We start from the raw sequence: 21,271 nt of genomic DNA on the forward strand, positions 1-21,271 counted from the left end.
TGTATTGTTAAATTTAATTTAGCTTGAGCTGGAATAATAATTGCAAGGATTTGAATGCATCCAAAAGATTGTTGTACCTGTTACAGTGGCATGAATTTTTTTTATACTCTGATTTTGGAACAGAGACTAAATCCTCATAGGGGGCAAAAAAAAAAGAAAATTCTTAATCCAAGCATAAGTGAATTTGTAGTGAAGACAAGGCAATGAACCAGCTGAGCACTCTGTTTTTAATTTGACCTACTAACTTGTTTGAAAACTAGCAGCTGTCTCATTTCACTAGGATCTTTATCCAGAGTTGGTGGGAACAAAGGCCAGGAGCAGCCACTACCTGTGCCCTACCTGCCCATCTTCAGGCCTGGTGATGGTCACCTACCAGTATGGCATTTTCTGTGAACTCTCAGCAGGACAGATGTCAGAAAGCAAACCCATATATGCAGCAAACAGCAGAGTGGGTGGTATAATTTGCGGAATTTGCCCCAGCTTCACCAATTAGTAATAATTCCAGACAATTCTTTCTAACAGCAGCAGTCTGAAATCACAGTCCTTTTACCATCTGAAAATCAACAGAGCTATGAGCTGTTTTCCTCAGAAACATAATAAAATGTAGGGCACATTGTGCATAGATGAAAATCCATGTTAAAAACTAATTTAAGTTCTGCTTGTGAAGTCTTTTTTCCCAGTCCTTTAGGTCTTCTCTCTTCCAGACCACGTCTTGATTTCTTTTTATCTATTTGATTTTCTCTCCTCTTTTGTGCTTACATTTGCTTTCTCAAAATCTATATTTCCTAGATGAAACATCTCCTTCAGAAAAAAGTTGTGATAAAGTTTTCAGGTATTTTCAATTTCCTTCTATGCCTGTTATTAAACCAAAACTAAATGCCAAATGTAAACCAACGTTAGTGAAGTATAGGTTTCCTAAATACAGAGTTTTTTATTTTAAAAAAAAAATCCCTCAGAAAAGTCTTGCTATTTTTTCAAACATGCTGCTCCAAAATTCAACCAGCTCTTTATCCCACCCTCTTTACTGCCAAAACTCTTCTCCTAATCAAACCTTTAAGCCTTTTAAAAGTGGCATAAAAATCAAGGTGATATGCAAAAAATGTCAGCTATCCATTTTCCATCCCTCCTGGCCTCTCTCATTCAGTGCCACAGGCACAAACTTCTGGCTTCAGAACAGCATCAGTTCATCCTCCCTGCACAGCAGAGCACTGCTTGCACACCACATTCTCAAAAACTATTGTCACTGCTTTGTCCCACCTGAAATCCCTCCTCAATCCCACTGGCTCCTTTGGGCACGGGATGAACTGCAACCGGGCAGTGGCCAGGAGGGAAGAGTACTGAGACCACGGACGTTTACTGGTGAAGTGTTTCCACATCATCTTAGATCTCATACTACAGCTTATGTCACCCCAAGCCATTTGTCTCATCTGTGTATGCCTTTTTCTGACCCCTAGGTTATAAGCTCTTTGAGGGACATTATAATTGTACAGCCTTTGAAACTAAGCTGTTGAGATAATGCCCTGCAATCAATCTCAAAGGTAACAGGGAAGCTCAGCCCTAGTCCCATACACTCCTTAGTCTGACAGCTGAGGCCTCCAGAAGTGAATATTTTGTGATTTACATCTATAACCACAAGCTGTGCCCAATCTTGTATTTATAAGAAACCAGTTTTGTTAGACAAGAATAACTTCCAGTTAAACAGATTTGACAGAGATGGAAAGTTTTGAATGTTCTGAAATTGGAAAATTTGAAATGATAACCAGAGGCAGTGTCCCCCAGCGCAGAATCCATCCCTCGAGACTGCTCAGCCTTAATACACACCTGCCCCTACCTCTCAAAGAGGAGTATTTTGGAGCCAGATAAAACTTGTTTGAAATGTATCGCCTGGTACTTTGTTTATTTGGTCCTTTTTCTCTGGCTACCTTTATTACTTGTAGTGCAATTTCCTTGCTTACACTTGAAGCAATCCTTCTCTTGCACGATGATTAATCTTTCCTTCTGAAGCAAATTTATTCTGTTTTTAGTCATTGCTTCATCTCCTTCCCGAAGGCCTTTGCACCAAGTTGCTGATTGCTGAATTGTTCCAGTTTTACATCTCCAAAATCCATCCAGCTACCCTGAAAGCAGGCTGTATTTCTTACAAGAGACACCGTGATAAATGTGATTCTATAGGTCACATTTATCTTCCAAGAAGGGCCCAGGAAAAAAATTAACATTCAAGACAATTCAAGGGCTTCTAACCTCTCAAGATCTGAAAGGAATTAATTTGTGCTTTGAGCATATTTAAAATTTCTTTCTTTCTTCACATACCATGCCACACGCTCACTTGAGAGGCTGAGGGGACCACAAGCATCTGTCTCGCACCACCTGCCACAGCGCCTGAACCACTGCGCAAAGTGCATTTGCTTTCTTAATGTGCCACCAGGCTTGTAGTGGAAGGAGGATTTTTCTCAACCCTGCCCTACAATGTCAGCACTGTTGATAGCGAGGAGGTTGTGTTACAGGTAGAGACTGCAGTTGTCCATGAAAACTCTTTTTTAAGCAAGGTTTCCAGAAATAAGATGTAGTAGCAAGGCTTGAAGAGGAAAAACCCTAGACATCTTCACATATATGCTTGCCAAAAGGTCTTGGGAGTCCCACAGAGGAACCAGATGGCCCCATATGTGATAATAAAACCAAAAAGACAAGGAGGAAATGCATTAATAACCATGGCAGCCATCTCATTTAGAAACACACGGCCTACACACGGCCCTTCCCAACCAAACACTCGCAGTGACTCTACCCTTCAGACTTTATGTCTTCCACATCAGCCCCAGTAAACCAGGCTGCAGCTAAACAGGAAAAGACAGTCCAGGGCCACTGCAGCCATGGGGATAACGTTAGCCATATTTCCTTAGGCAGGCATTTAAAACGGCAACCAATGCTAAGGTAAAATAATACCCGCTTTCCCTATTAAGATCCGGCTCCACGCATCCCCGCAGTACAAAATACAGAAGAGCACAGGCTTTGGGGCTTTCCCCGCTTCTACCTGCCTGGGGCTAGGGGGACGTTTGTCCCTAGGGAGACCAGCCCCCCCTCCCAGTGCCGGGGCAGGAGGCACCTCAGCAGCCCCCGAGCCCTGCGCACACCCACCCAGGCTCTGCAGGCGGCTGAGGGCGGCCGGCGCCACTGCAGAGGACGAGAGCGCTGTGGCAGACGGACCAGGCCTCAACATGGCAGCTGGGCCAGATCTCAACATGGTGTCCCAGCCAGGCCTTGCTGTTGCTAGGCAACCAGGCTCTCAGGGCCCAGGGCCGAGCCCCATCCCCTCACCCCGGGGCAGAGGGACAGACCTCCCAGGGGCTCAGGCTGGGTCTGTCCCCCCCAACAGACCTCCCGGGCTTACGGGGGGGTGCAGCCCCCACCCCATGCCAGCCTCCCAGGGGAGCCGACGGGGAGGTCATGCACAGGCATCCAAGGGAGGCCTTCGGCAGGAGAAGACCTCACCGCTTTCCCCGCATCGCATCCGTGGGGACAACGGCTGTGTTGTTGTTCCTTGTAGAAGTCATTTTTGGGGAGCAGATGATTGATCAGGAATTTTCTTCATTGTTGCAACCTCTGTGCTTCTGGTTCGAGGCTTTCCTCTGTCACAGACAATGAATCACGTCAAGATTAGATCAAAATATTACAATAAACCTAGAAGAGTCGTGGCCAACATATGAAATGGCCTTCTCACAAAACACCGTGCATACAGTACTTTTAGGTCCTAGCAGTTAAACTTGATAATTTCTGGCCTTGGAGACTATGCTGGCATCCCACCCCTTCAAAACATGCAACATTTAAAAATATTAATAATAGAGCTTAAATTCTTTATTTGCTTTTCCAAGCCTGCAGGCTGCAACTGAGTTGCATTTTGAAGCTTTCCTGTGGATCTTTTTAAATGCAGTCATCTGTGTTTGCAGTCATCTGTATTTTACAGTTATCACTAAAAACAGAGGCTCTAAGAACAAATATCCTCTATTCAAAATTGAAGATAAAATAGTGAATGTATGAGGCAATATCAGGTGGCACTGCCGATCATTTCCGTGTGAACTAAGCTCAAAGAGACAAATAATCAGCAGGATAATATAACCTCTTTTTAAATATCTTAAAAAGTCTAATAGAAAGTGCTGCAACTTTCCTCTGGTGATAACCAGCTTGTTAGGAGATGGCCCCTTTCTTTCCTACATATTTATGGCTGCTGCCACCTTGCCAATCTATTACTGGAGACCTTCTTCGTTCACAATCAGTATCGATTTATGGCTTAGCAAGGGACAATCAGCAAAGGTGGTGCCATCCTTCACCTCCAGCACTCCAAGAAATTACTTTGGAAATTGAACTGTGCCAAGAACAGCCATGTGTTAAATGATCTGCTGTTAATCCTGTATGTTGAGTACATACACAGGACCTGATCCCAAGCGAGATGAGCATCATCCTCTCCTCCTGATGTTTGCAGGAGATGGGGGCAATCAGTGTCCACCACCTTGTAGACTGTGGTAACACTCTTCTGCCGTTTGAATCTGCAAAGTATCTCCAGTTAATCCCTAGAATAGATGGATCCATGTCTTCATTTCACTGCATGCAGAATACCATTATCTGGGTGAAGACAGTAATCCTTGGACCTGCTCATAGACCTGGACCAGTAGAAGACCTGAACCAGTAGAAGACCAGTAGAAACCAGTGTCCTATCTGGCTTTAAAAAAAAAGCCATCTGTTCATTGCATGTCAGCCAATTTGGTAACAACAAGGTAAAACTTTGTTAGGAAGAAGGGAAGGGCCCTCTTTTTGTGAAAATCTTTTTAAGCCTTAGGCAGGAGTCGGGCTTCAATGAACTCAGTGCTTGCAGAGCATAAGCAGTTTTGTACCTGACTGGAATTCAGGCACCTCTGGGCCAAGTAAACAAATTGATTTGTATAATACCAAAGTACTGGGGAGAAATTCTCAATTTGCTTGGTGAATTTAGCCCCTCAACTGGAAATTATACTTGATGAAAAACTATAGGTTGTTTCCTCTTCAAGCAATGAAGCATTTCTAGGTAATGTTTTAACCATTCTTCCTAGGTTTTTTAAATAATTATGGTCCCACTCTTGCAGTGATACAGAAGCTTTGTAAAATTTATCAGTGGAATTGTAGATTTTAGTGGAAAAACAATAGTAACTTTCCTGTTTCCTAATGAAATATAACCATTTTTTCTGCAAAACCAGCCTCAAAATCAGGACTTCTGATGTGAAATAGTAACTTCTTTTCCAGCAGATATTTCAAGACAGGGCTTCACTAGAACTTAAAACACTTCCACAGTTGTGAAGGACTTCAAGCTCTTTAACACTTAACAGAAAATTCCTAGTGGCTCCTGCACGAAAGGTTCTCTGCAGGGCTATCTCCTCTCCTAAAGACATGCCTTTTTAATTGCTGTCATGCTAGTCCAACCAGACCTTATCTGCAGATGTTACTTTCAAACTCCTGTCAAAGATGAGGGTGGTAAATATGGTACAGATGTATAAAGCGCACACATGAGCAAAGGATAGGTCGTAAACTGGGATGGTTTTACAACTGCAGCAGGACATTTAAGCTAAGAAATACTTTGATTTCTAGCTCCAGACTTCTAGGAATTTATTGCTGTCCTGTATCAGAAATAAATTTAGCTACTGCATTGATCACCAAATGGGGAAAGTCAAATCGCTGCCCAGTCTTATGGTGGGAGTAGCTGGGCACCAGCTTGCAAGAGCTACCAGGGTATTAGGTCTGAGTAAGCAGGGGTAATGCTGTCTAGGAGGATTTGCTCCTTCCTTCCTTTTACTACAACTCACAGTCTGCACATGGATAAAGCAAATACGTGTTCAACACGAATGAAAATTTATATGTCTCATATATCATCTGCTTCTTGACAAGTTTATTAGAGTAAAAACTAAGAACTGAATTCCAGTAGATTTTCCCCTTCTATTTACTTATGCCAGAAAAAAACTTTTGGTTTGTTTGCACTCATTTCTATTAACCTATCCATCACAATCTAATCTAATGAATCTAATCTGGTTGCCCTTTTCCCTGCGAACAAAATTATGTCACAGTAAACAGGATTCACAGAGGGAGACATGGACCAGTCTGCCTTTATAACCTCTTCCTAACTCCCAGGAAACAAGAGGAGGCATGAAGCCCCATGTGCATTTGCAAGAGTTGACAAGCCTTTAGAATTTTGTCACAAGTCTAATGATGGCATCACTGGTGCCTGGTTGTCTCTGCTGAGCCTGGAATACCTTTCTTGGGATCACGAAGATTAGTAGTTAATAATAAATGACAAGGGCAATCTTTTCTTCCCAAAGAGAATGGGCCAAATTTTGCTTTCATATGATCTGGAGAGAGCTGCTCTGACTTCAGTAGATCTACTTGTCCATATCAGATGAGCATCTGTAAAATTCTCCTCCTGCTAAATAAACACAGATACTCTCTAATAGTTAATGCACTAGTGCAATAATTGCTGGGAAAAAAAACGTGTGTGATTCCCTGCAATCCTCTCTTGTAAACTCACTTTCAGCACAAAAAGAGCCACATGGGGAATTGCCATCTGCTTATTTTATGAACTTATTTTATCTGCTTATTGTATATAATCTATTTCCTGCCTTGAATGACTCTTAGATTCACAGTGCTTGTTTCTAACTCCTATTTGGGAGCTAGTGTTAATTTCCCTGACCAATAATAAATTTTACTTTCCAAACCGGAGCCATGGAATGTAATTTTTTTTCTGTGTCAACATTAAGCAGCTTAATTAAGCACCAGCTTAAACAGCTTTCAGCCTTCCTGGTGTTTACCTCCAGTATATCTGTAAAGAGCAACTATATCCCCCCTTCCCAGCCTTCATTTTGCTAGCGTAACGAAGCCAAACTCTTCTGGATTCCATTCCTGTAATGGCCGCTACATTCCCTCGGATACCACTAATAGCAGTTCTCTGCCGCACTGAGCACTTTCATACTGTGTTCGACCAGGGTTTTCTCACCAATATTTGTTTCTAACCAGCAACATTCTAGCCAACAAGAGAATTTTGTGTTATAAATCCAGGACATAATGTTGCATTTGTGATGCAAAATATCATCCGATTTTTATTGCTCATGGGTTTCAAGATTATCCAGTTCCTTCCATACGGCATCCCAATGGTGTCCTCCGATACTTCATCACTTCGTATCTTTAGCAAAGCTCATTAGCATCCTCCGCATCTTGGGTATTTTATTTATTTTCATTTTATGTATTGAAAGTTGAAATATGGCTGATATTTGGGAAACTTCAGTACTGACCTGTCTTCTTAATGCTACCAATTATCATCTGCTCCTGAAGATCTCCTTAAAATCTTATATTAATCGAAGTTTTATCTGCTTCACTCATAATTTCTCTCACGGCACCGTATCAGAGACTCCAGGTACACGACTCTATAGCAGCTTCTCTGTCTGATTTCTTTTGCAAAACTTAAGTTATGATACTGTAGTTCATCCTGCGTAACACAGACCACAGCATTTCACTCTAGAAGGCAGACTTACTCAAGTCTCTTGTGACTGGAGAGCTGTAGGAGTACCTTTGGCTAAACGGCAGTAGAAACAATTTTTTCTTTTAATTTGCACTGTTGGTATAGTATGTGAGTCATAGACTTGTGATTGCTGTTGGGAAAGTGGGCGAGATAAAACACTTTTGAGATGAAGAGAGATTCCTAATGTCAGAATTAAAATTTAAGCTTATTTCTGAGAGTCTGGTGTTCAAGTGGCACTAGTGGTATCAGAATTTTATACCCCTTAAGTTTTTTTAAGCTGACATGTGAAAACTTGGAGTATACTTTTTGATAGTTTTGCTTTCTGTAGTTCATCACAGCTTTATATTTCAGCTGCAAAAAGTTGTAAATTGTCTAGGTTTCGAGGGGAGAGAGAGGTGAGGAAGGTTTCCAGGACTTCAACATTTTCAACAAGACGGAATAGAAGAGGTGCTTCCTCAAATGAGTTCTTCTGAGAATGTTACAGCCCGACCACTTCCTAATTAAGTTCTGCAAATTTGCTGATAATTGACAAGTTAAGTTGATGTTCTGCTGGTAACTGTTCAGTGATCATGTTTAGCCTATGCCGAAGGTGACAGTTTTTCACTCAGTGTAACAGGCTAATAATTGTGTGGATGGTGGTTTCTCCAAGCAAGCATCTGTGGAATTAGGAGAAATGAAATTAGGCCTCATCTCTAACTTGGCAAATGAAGAATATTTTGTGTAAAGACATCTGCTATTCAAGTCACTGCACTGTCTGGATGTTACATATCAGGAGGTTTTTTTGTCACATCTATAAAACATTATAGACATTTTTTGACTGGTCTGGGCTACTTTACATCACTTTAGCTAAATTAGAGGGCTGTATAAAAGAAGTAAAAATGTAACTAATATCCTCTTTACAGCTCCCTCATAAAGGGAAGTATACGCAGAGGGATCTTACTGTGAATGACAATTAGCTTCACTGGACTGAACTATTTTTTCAACCTAAACAAAAAGAGCCATGAGGAGGCATAAATTGCAACCTTGAGGCTGAATCACTTTGATACTCAGTGAACATGAGAAATGAGTCTGACTTGCTCGTTAAGGGGCAGACAGGAGGGAAAAGCAATGAAAGCATGTAAGCACAGGGCTACTTTGCCTTTTGGTTTTCTTAGATAGACTCCTTCTGCTCTATCCCATCCTCTTGTTTTCATCCTCGTCCCTTCAGCATCTCCCAGCATTTTGGCTGAGGTAGAGCAGGAGTGAAAGGGAAGATGAGGACATGGGCAATGCAGAGACTGGCACATCCCAGTCAACGGGGTCTTGCCAGGGTAATAGACAGAACAATCTACCCATATACCTGTCTGCCTATGTAACTTCACCTTGCCTTGTACACACGCGGTGATGTCCCCCAGATTATAAATCTGGCATACGTGTAGATTTAGCACTCTTTCCAGGGGAGCTGCAGAGGTGGTGAATATAGCTGGGCTTGCAGCAGGTTCAGGGGGCATCAGATGCCCTTTCTGGCTCTACAGAGCTCATCCTCTCCCCAAAACAGCTACCTATACAAAGAAGGAAGTAGAGTTGTAGAAGTGGCAAGTCACAGGCATCTGAATTGCTAGCCTGCAGTTACTTGGATTAGATGCTGACCAGAGGAGAGCACCAACAGATGGTGAGCTGACCATTCACTTACGAGCAAACATCAAAGACAGGTAAATGAACAGGTCAGGTAAGAGAGAGAAGCAGATCAAGCCCATGTACCTACTTACAGTCAACTCCCATTTCCACGCGCATCTGTGGAGAAGGAGCGTCCACTCTCAGTCTCTTTCCCCTACCGTGGCAGAGAGCAAGGTTTTGCCACTCCCTCCTATAAAGGTGCTGAGCAGCAAGAAAGCCTGGCAGAAATAAATAGAGACCATTCCTCCTTCCGTTTTCAGGCACTGCAGCTATTGACTCTTCTATCAGTGGACATGTCTCACCCTTATCCAAATACCATATGTCCCGCAGTGGCTGCTTGTGCCAGCCAGTCTTACCAGGCTCCTTCATGCCAGCAGCCTCACTCCACTGATTCCCGGCACCCCAGGAAGCTCGCATGCAAGTTCACTGATGGAGCATCTTTTAATTCTCTGCCTGAGAAAAGAAAATATTAAGAAGAGCCAGGAAGAAATACATCACACTTGGTGTTTGCAAAGCTGCACTGGGCAAACACATGGGCTTGCCACATATTTCCCTGGGTCCATATGGAGAAGGAAAGGCTGATAAGCTTACAGTTGACTGACTTGTAACCCACCAGGGCAGGGATGGGAGCCAGCTGCCATCTGAAAGCGTGCAGGGAGATAGCAAAAGCTGTGGGGAAGAAGACAGACTCTCTTTAACTGGATTAGCTGCTCACAGAATGTTATATCATTCTTACCTCCTCCCAATTCCAGGGCTTTCCTGACACTGACATGTTTTATGATCCTATTCTCACTAGATTAATATTAAAGAGCAGAGGAAGCATAGAAGAGATCAGTAACAACTCAGAGGCAAATACATAGGCTAGAAGAAGAGTGAAATACTGCTGAGGCACTGAGAAGCAGGGAATCAAAACCAACGACGTTAAAGAGTATTCACATTTCACATCAAACTACCAATGGAATATTCATTTCAAGGAACATAGGCAGATATTCAAGTGACATAAAACACTGACAGAGCTCTTCAGTAACTATCAAACCTCTCCTTAACAGGCAGCAGTTTAGGAGCAGGCTTATAAAGTTTCTGGAAGGTACAGGTGAAACCATAGAGAAAATACTTTAAAGCCATAGAACCATATAAATCTGTCAAAAGACACATTTGTAGGTGAGGATGTTCTAACAAAATTTTTTCTCCCACCAGCACACTACTCTTGATTTCACATCCCCAAGCCAGAGTTAAGCTAGTTTCAGTTCAAATGAGCAGAGTCTGGCTTTCCAAGGTAAGCTCAGCAGGTAGACCTGTGATCTTCCTCGAAAGGCAGCACCATGTTGAGCAGATCAAAACACAGCTATCTTCCTCACCTTAGCCAGCCAGTTCCCAGCCATTGGAAGGCCTGGCCCAGACCTGTCCTTGCATCTAAACAAGCCTCCCAGCTGCGACATCCACCTTAGAAACCTCTCAGCTTCCTCTCCAGAAAGGGAGTATCAGCATCTCAAACTACCCAGAGACAGAGGATGAGAGACTGCTTGGGCAAGGTATTTAGCGCACACCTAACTCCAACCACCTGAAAACCTCCCTTGGTCAGATGGGTCTTCAAAACATTCATACACTTGCATGTCTTGTTAAAGCAGCCTTTGAACTAGGGGGACAACCTGACACCTGAAGCACTAGCGATATGGTGTCATGTCCAGGTTCCTCTGGCAAGGAACCTTCTGAAGACAAAAGAATGGTGTAATGCCCTCCCTCCCCCTGGCATTTTACCCAGGCAGTGAGAGCTGCTTCCCAGGTTTCACCTGTCTAGAAAACCTCACAAGTTTGCAGCTTTTACCAGTCAAGCTTGTCTACTGCTGCTCTTCACTTTGAATGCAAATGAGGATCAGAAACAAAAGGGCTTTACAGCCTGTGTACCTCAGAGAACAGCTCAGCCCATGAATGTGAGTCATTGTGGTATCTTCAGATTCTACTGTAATCACACTAAAATATTTAAAACATAGAGCTCAGTGTTGTTTTTTTTCCCTTACTTGTTTGAAAACCAAAAAAGATGGTGGTCTAACCCCTCCCCATAGTGTTGCTCTATGAATGAGACTTACCAGCAAACACTAAGGTCATCACAAGCTTTCACTCCCTATATGCACAGGGGCTCTGTCATTGCAAGTTTTATAGCAGGACCATGAGTTAGTAGGGGTTTGCAAACAAGGCTTATGGGAGCTACAGGCATGATGGCTTTCTTCAAGCTTCCATGTTCCAGATCACATGCTGCTGTGATCCCAGTAAGGTGATAGTGGCCATGGGCAGCACAAGCAACCCAAGACCTGGCTAAAGTCCTCTGCTTCTGGTGAGTCCCAGTATGGTCTTTCAAATTGGTTCCACCCACAACTCTAACCCATCCTAGCTGCTCAGCAGCACTTGCACACTTGCAGGTTGTTACTGCCAAATATACATAAAGTCAGGGTGGCTGCAAGGAAGTTTGGGAGCTGGGTTGGACAGGTGGGATGTGAGAAAAGATAGAAGTAAAGGGTGTGGGTGTGCAGGGGTACAGTCAGAGCGATGAGGATCTGGAGAGGAGGGCTGTGGGTTTAGAGAGAGGGTCATGCTGGAGGAGACAAGAATGAGGGTCTTGGTCTCTATTGATTGAGGCTCTTAAGAATATTTAGACTGCCAGAAGGTCTTATTTTGTTTGATTTCCAAGTGTACAGGAGATGTAGCCTTTAAATCCTGCTTAGGGCTCAGCATTGCAAAAGGCTAGTCTTGGGTATAACTGCATTGGTGGTGCTCGGGACCGGTGGGATGGGACATTAAATGTGCTTATTTTCAAAATTAACATGTTAGACCCACATACTCATCTTGTAATTAGTAAGAATTCTGAAGGTCAATCTTCATGCTCAAGGACACTTGCACAGGCTGTACTGTCTTCCTCAGAGATACAGGGTATATACTGGCCATCTCAATACACTGGCAGGAAAGTCTAAGAGACAGATAAAGCTGGGGGTAGCTGTTGAATTTTAACTCCTGGCTGCAAACTACACATGCTAAAACAGACATATTCCATTTGATCAAAAGCAACATATGTCACTTTGAGGCATTTGGTTTTTCATTGAGAAAAAATGTTCATATCTAGCCGCAGGTGACATTTAAAAGACGCTCCAGTATTTTTAAATGAGAGCAAAGAAGAATATTTAAATATAAACCTTAAATGAAAATAAGGATATTTGAAACTCCTCACAAGAATTAACTAGCCCACAGCCATACCAATGCTTCTACGAACTCCTCGTGTGCATTTGGGTTGTACGTTTATACAAGTCAAACAGAACTGCAGCCTGACCTAGGACAGATGTCACCACATCCATGTGTAACTGAGATGAAGGTGAATTAAATGAATGAATCTAAGGAAAGACTTCAATTCAAAAAGTTCGGGTAAGTGTTTAAGGATCTAGTTCTTTGTGGAAAAAATAAGTTCTGCATAGAAAAATCTGCAATTTGGCTGAAAATGTTTTGATGTTCACATTTTTATACCAAAAAAAAAAAAATTTCTACAGGTATGTTCCACAAATAGGCAAATCATTCAGCACTTAACCAATTGTTTGTCTTGAAGCACTTCAGACTTTATTCAACAGCTGTTTCTCTTGTCTGATGGCTGTCAAACACCAAATCCCAATTTTTAAAAATCTTCACCTTTAAACAAGAGCAAATGTTTATTTCAGTTCCCAGCCTCTGGGTTCAGTATTGATCCCACAGTTTAAAGCAGATTTCAAAGAACAGCTTTGGATAAGAGAGTAACATGATGATAAGGAAATAGAAAAGTCCTTTGTGTTGTGCTGACCCCTCCCATAGTGTGTTGCTTATGATTTCCACAACGTGCAAATGGAGGAAGAGACAATTACTGCATGTTCCTGTTATTTGCTAACACCACCGTAAAAAAAACCAAATTATGTGCTAAGATCTTTCTTTTATTTCCGTTCTCATCAAGATGTGAAACCGATAGATGAGCTGTACTACAGATGATCTCGTTGGACTGCACCATTTTGTAAGGGCAAAGTGTGTGCAGATCTCAAGGGGAGACAGAGAGAAAATGCTTCTTGTTGCACAATATGTGTCCAGTTTGCATGTCTCAAGATAATCCCAGTGGCAACAAGAGGGAGAACTTTTTACATTTAGTAACATTTATTTCTGCATTCGGTATCAAGTACATAAGTGCAAATATTCAGAGTCCATAATTAAGTCCATTAGGAACTACAGAGAATGTAATACAAATTGTAATAAATTTAACATGCTGGAACTTTCCAGTTACCATACATGTAAATCAGCCTGTCAATTCCTTACGACAAAAGTACTGGGTTTTGTTTTCATTTTTTTGAGTTATACAAAACTGATTACTATAAGTACCGATTACTGTTTATTTTATTTGTGCTGGAAAACACTAAAACATCAGTCTACAATTCTATATAGTTAATAAAGATGAATCCAACCAGCAACCCAGTGACGTAGAAGCAATTTTAACTATTGCATCAGTGCGCTAAGCAGGAAAGCCCCTAGCCACATGTAACATTAAAAGTTATAGAAGCAATGCCAATAGAAGAAGGAAAACCACTAAAAAAATAAAATAAAAAAGGTCAATATTATTTAGGCTCTCACCATCATGCACTTTATAAGCAACACAAAAAAACACATCTAGTACACTTTTCTCTTTACTATACTTCAGTGCTTGACACAAGTGATTGCAAATATTCTAAGTGCAGAAGCAGCAGGGGAAAAGCACTGCTTCTGAGTTTTATGTTTCTAAGATTATGGTGTCAAGAAAAAAAAGAACGATAAATTTGCAGTAAAGTGTAAGAACAGAGCTGTTTCACTCCAGATTCCCCTGTTATTCACTACTGTAGTCGATGAATTCTTGATGTCTGCTTTACTCTGCCTTTCTCTTAGCACCTGGGATTTTAGCTTGAATCCTAGAAATAAAGAAGAAGAAGAAAGGAGGATTATATGGTCAGGCAGCTATTCCATTCCAGCAGATCCCCACTTGGAGTCTTATCCAGGGGTAATCTCTTTAGCTTGCGTTCGGTGTGTTGTCGCAACAGGTGACAGAAAATAAGAAAAAGGGGTGATGCCCATCTATGTGTTCTTACAGGCCCCTAGTTGTAAATGGCCCGGGTTTTGGTGGTTCATGTAACCATGGGATATTCTCAGTGATATTCTCCCTGCTTCATTATTCTACCATGGTCTTTTGTCTATTGGAAGCCAGGAATGAAGTTTAAACAAAGAATTTTCAGTACAGATTTTTAGTCCTGCCCAAGGCTATAAGGGTTTTGCAGAATCACAGAAATATTGGCTGGAAAGGACCCCTGGAAGTCTTTGAATCAACTTCGGGCATGAGGCAGGACTATCCTCAATTCTAAATCAGGTTGGCCACAGCTTTGTCTTGCTGCGTCTTGAAAACCTCCAAGGAAGGAGGTTCTGGCACCTCCTTGTGTAGGCTGCTACAGTGCTGTCCTAATCTCCTAGTGAAAAACTTTCTCCTAATGTCCAACATCAACCTCCTAAGCTGGATTTACGTTGTTGCTCCTTGTTGTAACATCTGCCACTACTGAGAAGAGTTTGGCTCTATCATCTTGTAACTTTCCATCAAGTACTTATAGGCTGCTATGAAATCACTCCTTAGCTCCCTTCTTGCCAGGCTAAACAAGCCCAGTTTTCTCTGCATCTCATTGTGGGTCACTTGCTCTCTGTACCTCACCATTTTGTAACCTTCCATTGGATACCCGTTATTCAGCCAACTTTTGCAAAGTCATGGATACAAACTGCTGAGATGTATGGATCTATCTCCCAGTCCAGCCATTCTGCTTCATTAATTCTTAAGTGTCGAGAACTATGCTTAGACCCTCACCGTGCCCTTAGGGATCCCACAAAAGCTTTTGATACAGGCAGCACATTAGGAACTAGAGCAGACTGCATCAAAAATTTCATCCAGGTCTTCCGTCCGTTCATGGTGGTTTGAAACACTCAAGATCGTGGTGCTTCCAGGTATTTTCTTTCTGTAACAGGGTGGTGTTCTAATTCCCACTTTGTTCTTAAATGGTATTATTAACTCTAAAGGACAGAGTCACTGAATGCAAAAACCCAGCCTTGGGGTGGTCAGTAGGAAAGGGAGTTAACACATTCCTTCTGGTTTGTCTTGGCCAGGCAAAAGTATGGACATCAGTCCCTGGTTGGGCTACTCTGTCCACAGCTCCCCCAAACAGCAGGAGAGGGGAGAGAAGGACGTAGGGTCACAGCTCTGCCGCAGTCTACACTCAGCTGAGAAGGCCCGTGTTCCTCCAGGGATCTGCCCTCCCGCAGGCTCCTGCATGCCAGGAGCTGGGGAGGACATCATTCATAGGGCACATTGTCCCCAGGACCACCCAGCTCTTAGCCACCCCCAGTGCACTGCAACATCGGGTCAAGTCTGCTGCTGAACTCACTTTGCCACAACAGTGTTTATGTGGGTCCGCACCAGTCCCAAGTATTGATCAATCTGTGCCTGCAAAGAGCAAAAGGAGACCGAGTCAGTCAGGCATCAACAAGGCAGAACCACCCAGACACCTGAACTACACCGTGCAGACAGACTTACCTGGTACTTGTCATATACAACAGGGAGAGTAAACATAGACACCACAGCTGAGGAGAAAAAGAGCACACTGTTATATTCCTGCCAATCAAATTCCTCCAGAGAAGAGACCTACTTCACACAGCGACAAACATGTATCATGCCACTTGGTCAGCTGATCCACCAGGGATCTTTGTATTAAAAATGAACTTTGCTCAAACCTCCCAAATATGGAATTTCCCATTGCTCTGGGACTAGTAGCTGCAAAACCATAAAACACAAATTAGTTCTAGCAGGATGGACAATGTAATGGGGATAATGAATATTTACTGGAAAGGGAAATAAAAATTAATGGTTTAACTGTGGGGAAGGCACAACGAGGATAGGCTGTTTTGTCTAAGTAGAAATCACGAGGGAGTTAAAGTTAAAAATAGATTTTAAAAGAAATGTTGACTTTTACCCATTATCAGAAGAGTCAAGCCATTGAAGAGGGCTCCCACGTAAGTCAGCAGCCACATTAGTACTGCAAACTAGATTAAAGACGGATCATTACATCACCTCCACTGCCAGTGTAAGAAAAAATTAGTTCACTTAACTAGCTAACATAATGGCACGTTAGCCTTTTTTAATGTGTAAGGGGACTTGTTAAGTAAGGCACATTAGGAACTAGGTACTTTTTCTGGGTGTATAAACCCTATTCTCTGTTCTGCTGTTCACTGCTTCTCACCCTCCTAGTTGAGCTTTCATGTATATTTAAGGCTTAATTGCATACATTTAGGACTCTGCATTGAGCATGGCATAGGCAGATTTCTGCATCCAATTTTGATGATGGCAAGGGTCATCCCACACAGGTTAATCACAGCCCCACAGTGATAATCCCAGTGACTGAAAACTCTTGAGGCTGGGAGATGGGTACATTTTTCTAAAAATCTTTAGTAATTAGGAGCCTAACCCGTGTCTGCTCTCTTAATGATCTCCCCTTTGCTCTGAAGAACGCCTACTTGGGTGTAAGGCTGAAAATAAATAATTATCTCAGCAAGGAGGGAAGGAAGACCTTCCTCCATAGCAGGAAATGCTGCCAGTAGAGGAAACCCAGATTAACAGAGGTATTAACAGAAGTATTAACAGAGGGGAACACACCATTCTGTGGCAAAGTCATAGAAAGCATAACAGAGATGCTTCTAAAACTGCAGTGGAGCTAAGCTGGTCCTGTAACTTTTATAACTCCTGTATTAGGGATCAATATATTCAAATGCAGATTGTCAAACCTCTAAACTGCTGGAAGCAAGCAGTTTGAAAATTAAAAAGGAGAGCAACTTTTATATTTGGAGCTACACAAAACTAGGTTTTATGACGACACTGTCAACATGGGAAGCAGCACTTTGAAATGTAGATTTATCCTCTAGAGAGGGGTTAAAAATATTTAAAGCAATCCTACTTTTAAAGAATCCACGAGGTCCTGAACGAGAAAGAGTCTCCTCAGCTCTTTGACTGTGCTGTTGACGTATAGCTGGAGACAGTCTGTGTATTTCTGAATCTGGTCCTGTGAAAGATTCATTTCCATCTCCAAGTAGGCTCTGCCAGAAACACAGGTCCAGTTACAAACCCAGGCAGATTCACCTGCCGTTCACGCTCATGCCTGTCTACCCCATAGCACTCCCTCCTCCCCGGACCTCATTTCTTTGTGCTGGAGGAACGTGTCCCCCTTCCTGCAGGCACAGAGCCACCAGCACACACCGTCTTTGCCTTGCATGACCCATCTCCCTGGGCAATTGCAGGCTGTGCCAGGGATGTTTGCCTCCAGCCTTGCCCTCTCCCTGCGCAGAGCCTGGTCTTGATGGGATCTCTCTCTTTACTCCACCCAGAGGGGGATGCAAATCCTAGCTGGGGTTTCCCCACAAACTTCCTGCTGCAGAGGGGGACACCTCTTCCAGCTGGCTGCCTCTGGAGGAACAAAAGCTGCTGTCTGGCCACATGTCACCTTCGGCGGTGTTGCCTCCTTCACCCTCCTCCACCCCTCTGCCTGCCCTGCACCCCTCTCTGAGCTATGCCCATGTTGTGAGTCGCATCTCAGAACTGACCCAAGTGAAACAGAAGGAGCATCACCCCAACAAGACTTTTTTTCAGTGTGTGTGTTTGCAAACTAGATCAGTTCCATGATCTGGTTTACCAACTTGTTGGCACAGCAGAGGAGAAAGGATCGCTGCTCTCCTGGAGCAAACCACCCAGACTCTGCGGAGGGTGAGAAGGGCACCGGCATTGGCACTCGCAACATCACCTAGGGTAATGGATTGCCACATCACAGCCAAGCAGTGCTGAAGAAAAGATATAAATAGTTTCTCTCTATGCCCAATAGAGTGTGCCCAGAAACAACACTCCTCCTGCTTGCAGAGATACTGTATTATCATTAGCTCTAACGCAGCTCTTTTTCTCTGTTTGCTTAAAATCTTCTGGATCTTTTGAAATTCAGGAAAAAAATTCCCATGTCTCAGAGGACGATGGCTTTTGTGTTGTTTCCCCCCACGCAGGATTTGAGCCAATACAGCCTTACAGTTCTTGAGACACTGGACAACAGAAAAAATTATTTTCCCTGTTACGAGCAAGAAAGGAATTTTTTCCAGTACAAAAGTGGCAGCTAAAGAACTGTGAATTGCCACTGGGAATGGATCCTTTGCAAGATAAATGGCCCCTGGCCATGACTGCAAAGCACTCACTTGAAGGGGTGGCCCTCGTCCGTCTTCTGCACGGCCTGTAGGACCGATTTGTAGATTCTGAAGCTAATGGTGGCTGAGAGGCCGGCGAGGGCCAGGTAGGCCACGACGCTGACGACGCTGAACTGGGTCAGGGAGAAGAGCAGCAACAGGAGGCTGCCAAACACGATCCCTGTCTGCTTGATGTCACGCCAGTACAACAGGTCGATAGCTGGGGAGAGAAGACCAACATATTAAAGGCAGGAGCTGGAAGGGCATTGAGGACAGCCACCATGGCCACTGCGACGCTCAGAGTCCTTGCAGGAGGGTAAAGAGAGGAGTGATGCTCCTGCTCACATCAGCATCAACAGGAACTCCTCAACAGAAGCAGTGAAGTGACTTCAGCAACGCACTGAGGAAATGACAACCGATGACCTACTTGAAATCCTTGTATTTCATGTGTCTATGGCTGGGTTAGATAAGATGGATGAAGATCTCCAACCGCGGCATGGTGGGTCTCTTGCAGCAAGACAAATGCAGGCTGGGGTTTGTGTTGTTGCTAGGGCTGTATGGCAAGTTTTCACCCTAGCTTGCATTTACATACTCTGGAAAGTCTGGATTGTTTTTTTGTCACAAGTTCATATGCCGAATGCTTGATCAAAGCATTTTCAAGTTTGGGTTGTTGATAAATGAATGAGAAAGTTTGGGGTTAGCCACAATATATAAACCACTTCCCCATTCAAAGTTTTGACAATATGATTTTGTTATTTCCTAACTTTTAAGAAAGGAAAAGACTCCTGGTTTTACCACTGCTTAATAGTTACATGGAACCATTTTGCAGATGGGACCTTAAAATACAGAATAAATCCCTTTTGCTACTGCAAATCCAACCATCTCAGAAATATTAAAAAGAAACTTTCTGCTTGTTAGATAACTTTCCTTGTCTAGATCCATGGGAGGTGTTAGAACAAAGCAAGTGCAGAAACCCATTTTCAACCAATATATTTTTACATTTGTAAAGGAGTTAATTTTGACAGTGTTTTTCACCCAGTTTGTATAGTTTATTCCAACTCCTCCAGCAAACAATCTTACCATCAGGAATAGTCACTATAAAAGCAAAATTTTATTAAACGATTGCTGAATATCTAGTCCATAAAAGTGAATTTAATTTCTTTACACCGATAACCTGTTTCTGAGAGGAATTTTCATCCAGCCAAAGAACATGCTCATGACAATCTAACCAAAACAGCTTTAACTGCACACACTGCACAAGTCGTCATGAACAGCTTGAACGCACCACCAGCCAAACGGATTTCATAGATGCCACTTGTCAAATCATTCTGAACAAAGAGTAAATTCAGGAAAACTGCAATCTGTCAAAAAAAAATTCACAAATACAAAAAGAAACAAAATTAATCTAGCCTAGTAGTTCTTACCATCTAATCTCCAAAAATTGTGAGTCACCACACGTTTGCCTTGAGTCAATGAGCTTTATTACTCATTACTATTACACATATTAGCATTGCTTTTCAAAGTGATGGGTTTGAATGCAAAAATTGCTATTGTATTACTGAGCTGTTTTCTCTTCATGCAAGATTGACATCCTACTATATTCTCCATCAATATACACAATATAATAACTCTTTCATATTTTTAAGTGTCAGCGTTCAGCACTGGACCTGTGATCATGAACACGCATGAATAGATCTATGGACAGCATGGAAGCCAAGGGATGAGGATCTTGGTGGTCCTGAGTGCTGACTTTACAAAGCAGGGACCAGGTCAGAGTCTTTGCAGATACATGCCCAAGTTTCCTGCAGAAACCCAGCAGAATGGACTAGGTAATGCTCCAAAATGCAGTTACAACATAGTCAGAGCATGTACCTATGTTGGGGAGTTTAGCAGCAGACCCAGCTGTATTGATGCATGCAGCTGGAGCTCCACCAATTGCTCACAGTTTTGAGGTGCAGGAGAATGCAACTCACAAACCATCCTTACAAAATGGCATCCAGAACACAAGTGTGCAGTTTTTACCATTTTTCATACTCTATTTCAGTCAAAGCGCTGCAAAATTCTGCCGCACAGCACAGCAACTGGTATGCTTTCACCAGCAAGCATTTGGACAGGAGGTATTATTCACAGCCTGATCATTTTTATGCTTAAAAATTTCTCTGTCAAAGGACAGTATTGGAAAGTTACGCAAATCTCCCTTTTTGAGATACTTACATTTTCTACACACAATACCTTCGTATTAAATGAAATGAGCACAAGTGAGCTAGCTCAGGATGCTGTACATGGAACATCATCTGCTGATGAAAGAAAAAGGCCACGCACCAGGGGAACCTGGGATGTAGGCAGTAGACAGGCAAACAAATGAGAGCTGAGCCAAAAAATACAAAAGCCCACTTCAGTAGAGTTCCCTGAGTTAAGCCACTTGATGATAAGACCCAAAATGAGCAACTAAGCCCTCTCTCTTCCTTTCTCTCTTCCTCATATTCTTGCAGACTGGAAGTGGGCTGTATTCTCATGCAGAGAGATGCTAAACCATATTTTCTCATTCCCCTCAACAAGGAAGATGCTGAATGACTCAAGACGGACTTGACCAGGTGTGTGTATATCCTGAAACCTTCATGCCATGAAATGATTGGGATATTTACTAAGCTGTATCAGGTAAGGAAAGACTTGCCACAACTCAGAGCAAGATGGACAGAGGGCAAATGACACAGTTCTGGGGATATGTGCATGCGCGAGAGAGGAGATGAAAAGGCAGCTGCCCTCTTTCGCCAGCCAAATGAGACTTGGGAGAGAGGGATCCTGTATCTT

General features: G+C 42.8%; 2 protein-coding genes across 4 annotated transcripts in view; both read right to left on the reverse strand.

Moving 5' to 3' along the window:
- The window catches only part of CCDC175 (coiled-coil domain containing 175), a 28,079-nt gene extending 24,841 nt beyond the window's left edge, over positions 1 to 3,238 (reverse strand). Inside the window, exon 1 of the mRNA XM_075152422.1 lies at positions 3,133 to 3,238. Coding sequence (XP_075008523.1) covers positions 3,133 to 3,238 — 106 coding nt within the window. The remainder of the gene's footprint in view (positions 1 to 3,132) is intronic.
- Positions 3,239 to 12,764: 9,526 nt separating this feature from the next.
- RTN1 (reticulon 1) overlaps positions 12,765 to 21,271 on the reverse strand; it is a 145,954-nt gene continuing 137,447 nt past the window's right edge. For 2 of the 3 annotated variants that reach the window (XM_075150854.1, XM_075150853.1), the window contains 6 exons: positions 18,473 to 18,680; positions 17,197 to 17,335; positions 16,219 to 16,288; positions 15,783 to 15,829; positions 15,634 to 15,692; positions 13,321 to 14,124 (listed from right to left, as the gene is read on the reverse strand). In XM_075150854.1, coding sequence (XP_075006955.1) covers positions 14,082 to 14,124; positions 15,634 to 15,692; positions 15,783 to 15,829; positions 16,219 to 16,288; positions 17,197 to 17,335; positions 18,473 to 18,680 — 566 coding nt within the window. In that variant the 3' untranslated portion in view covers positions 13,321 to 14,081. Of the gene's footprint in view, positions 14,125 to 15,633; positions 15,693 to 15,782; positions 15,830 to 16,218; positions 16,289 to 17,196; positions 17,336 to 18,472; positions 18,681 to 21,271 lie in introns of all 3 variants that reach the window. The other variant, XM_075150855.1, reaches the window with a different exon arrangement.

This window comes from Calonectris borealis, chromosome 5 (genome assembly GCF_964195595.1).
Source record: "Calonectris borealis chromosome 5, bCalBor7.hap1.2, whole genome shotgun sequence".
In the NCBI taxonomy this organism is placed as follows: Eukaryota; Metazoa; Chordata; class Aves; order Procellariiformes; family Procellariidae; genus Calonectris; species Calonectris borealis.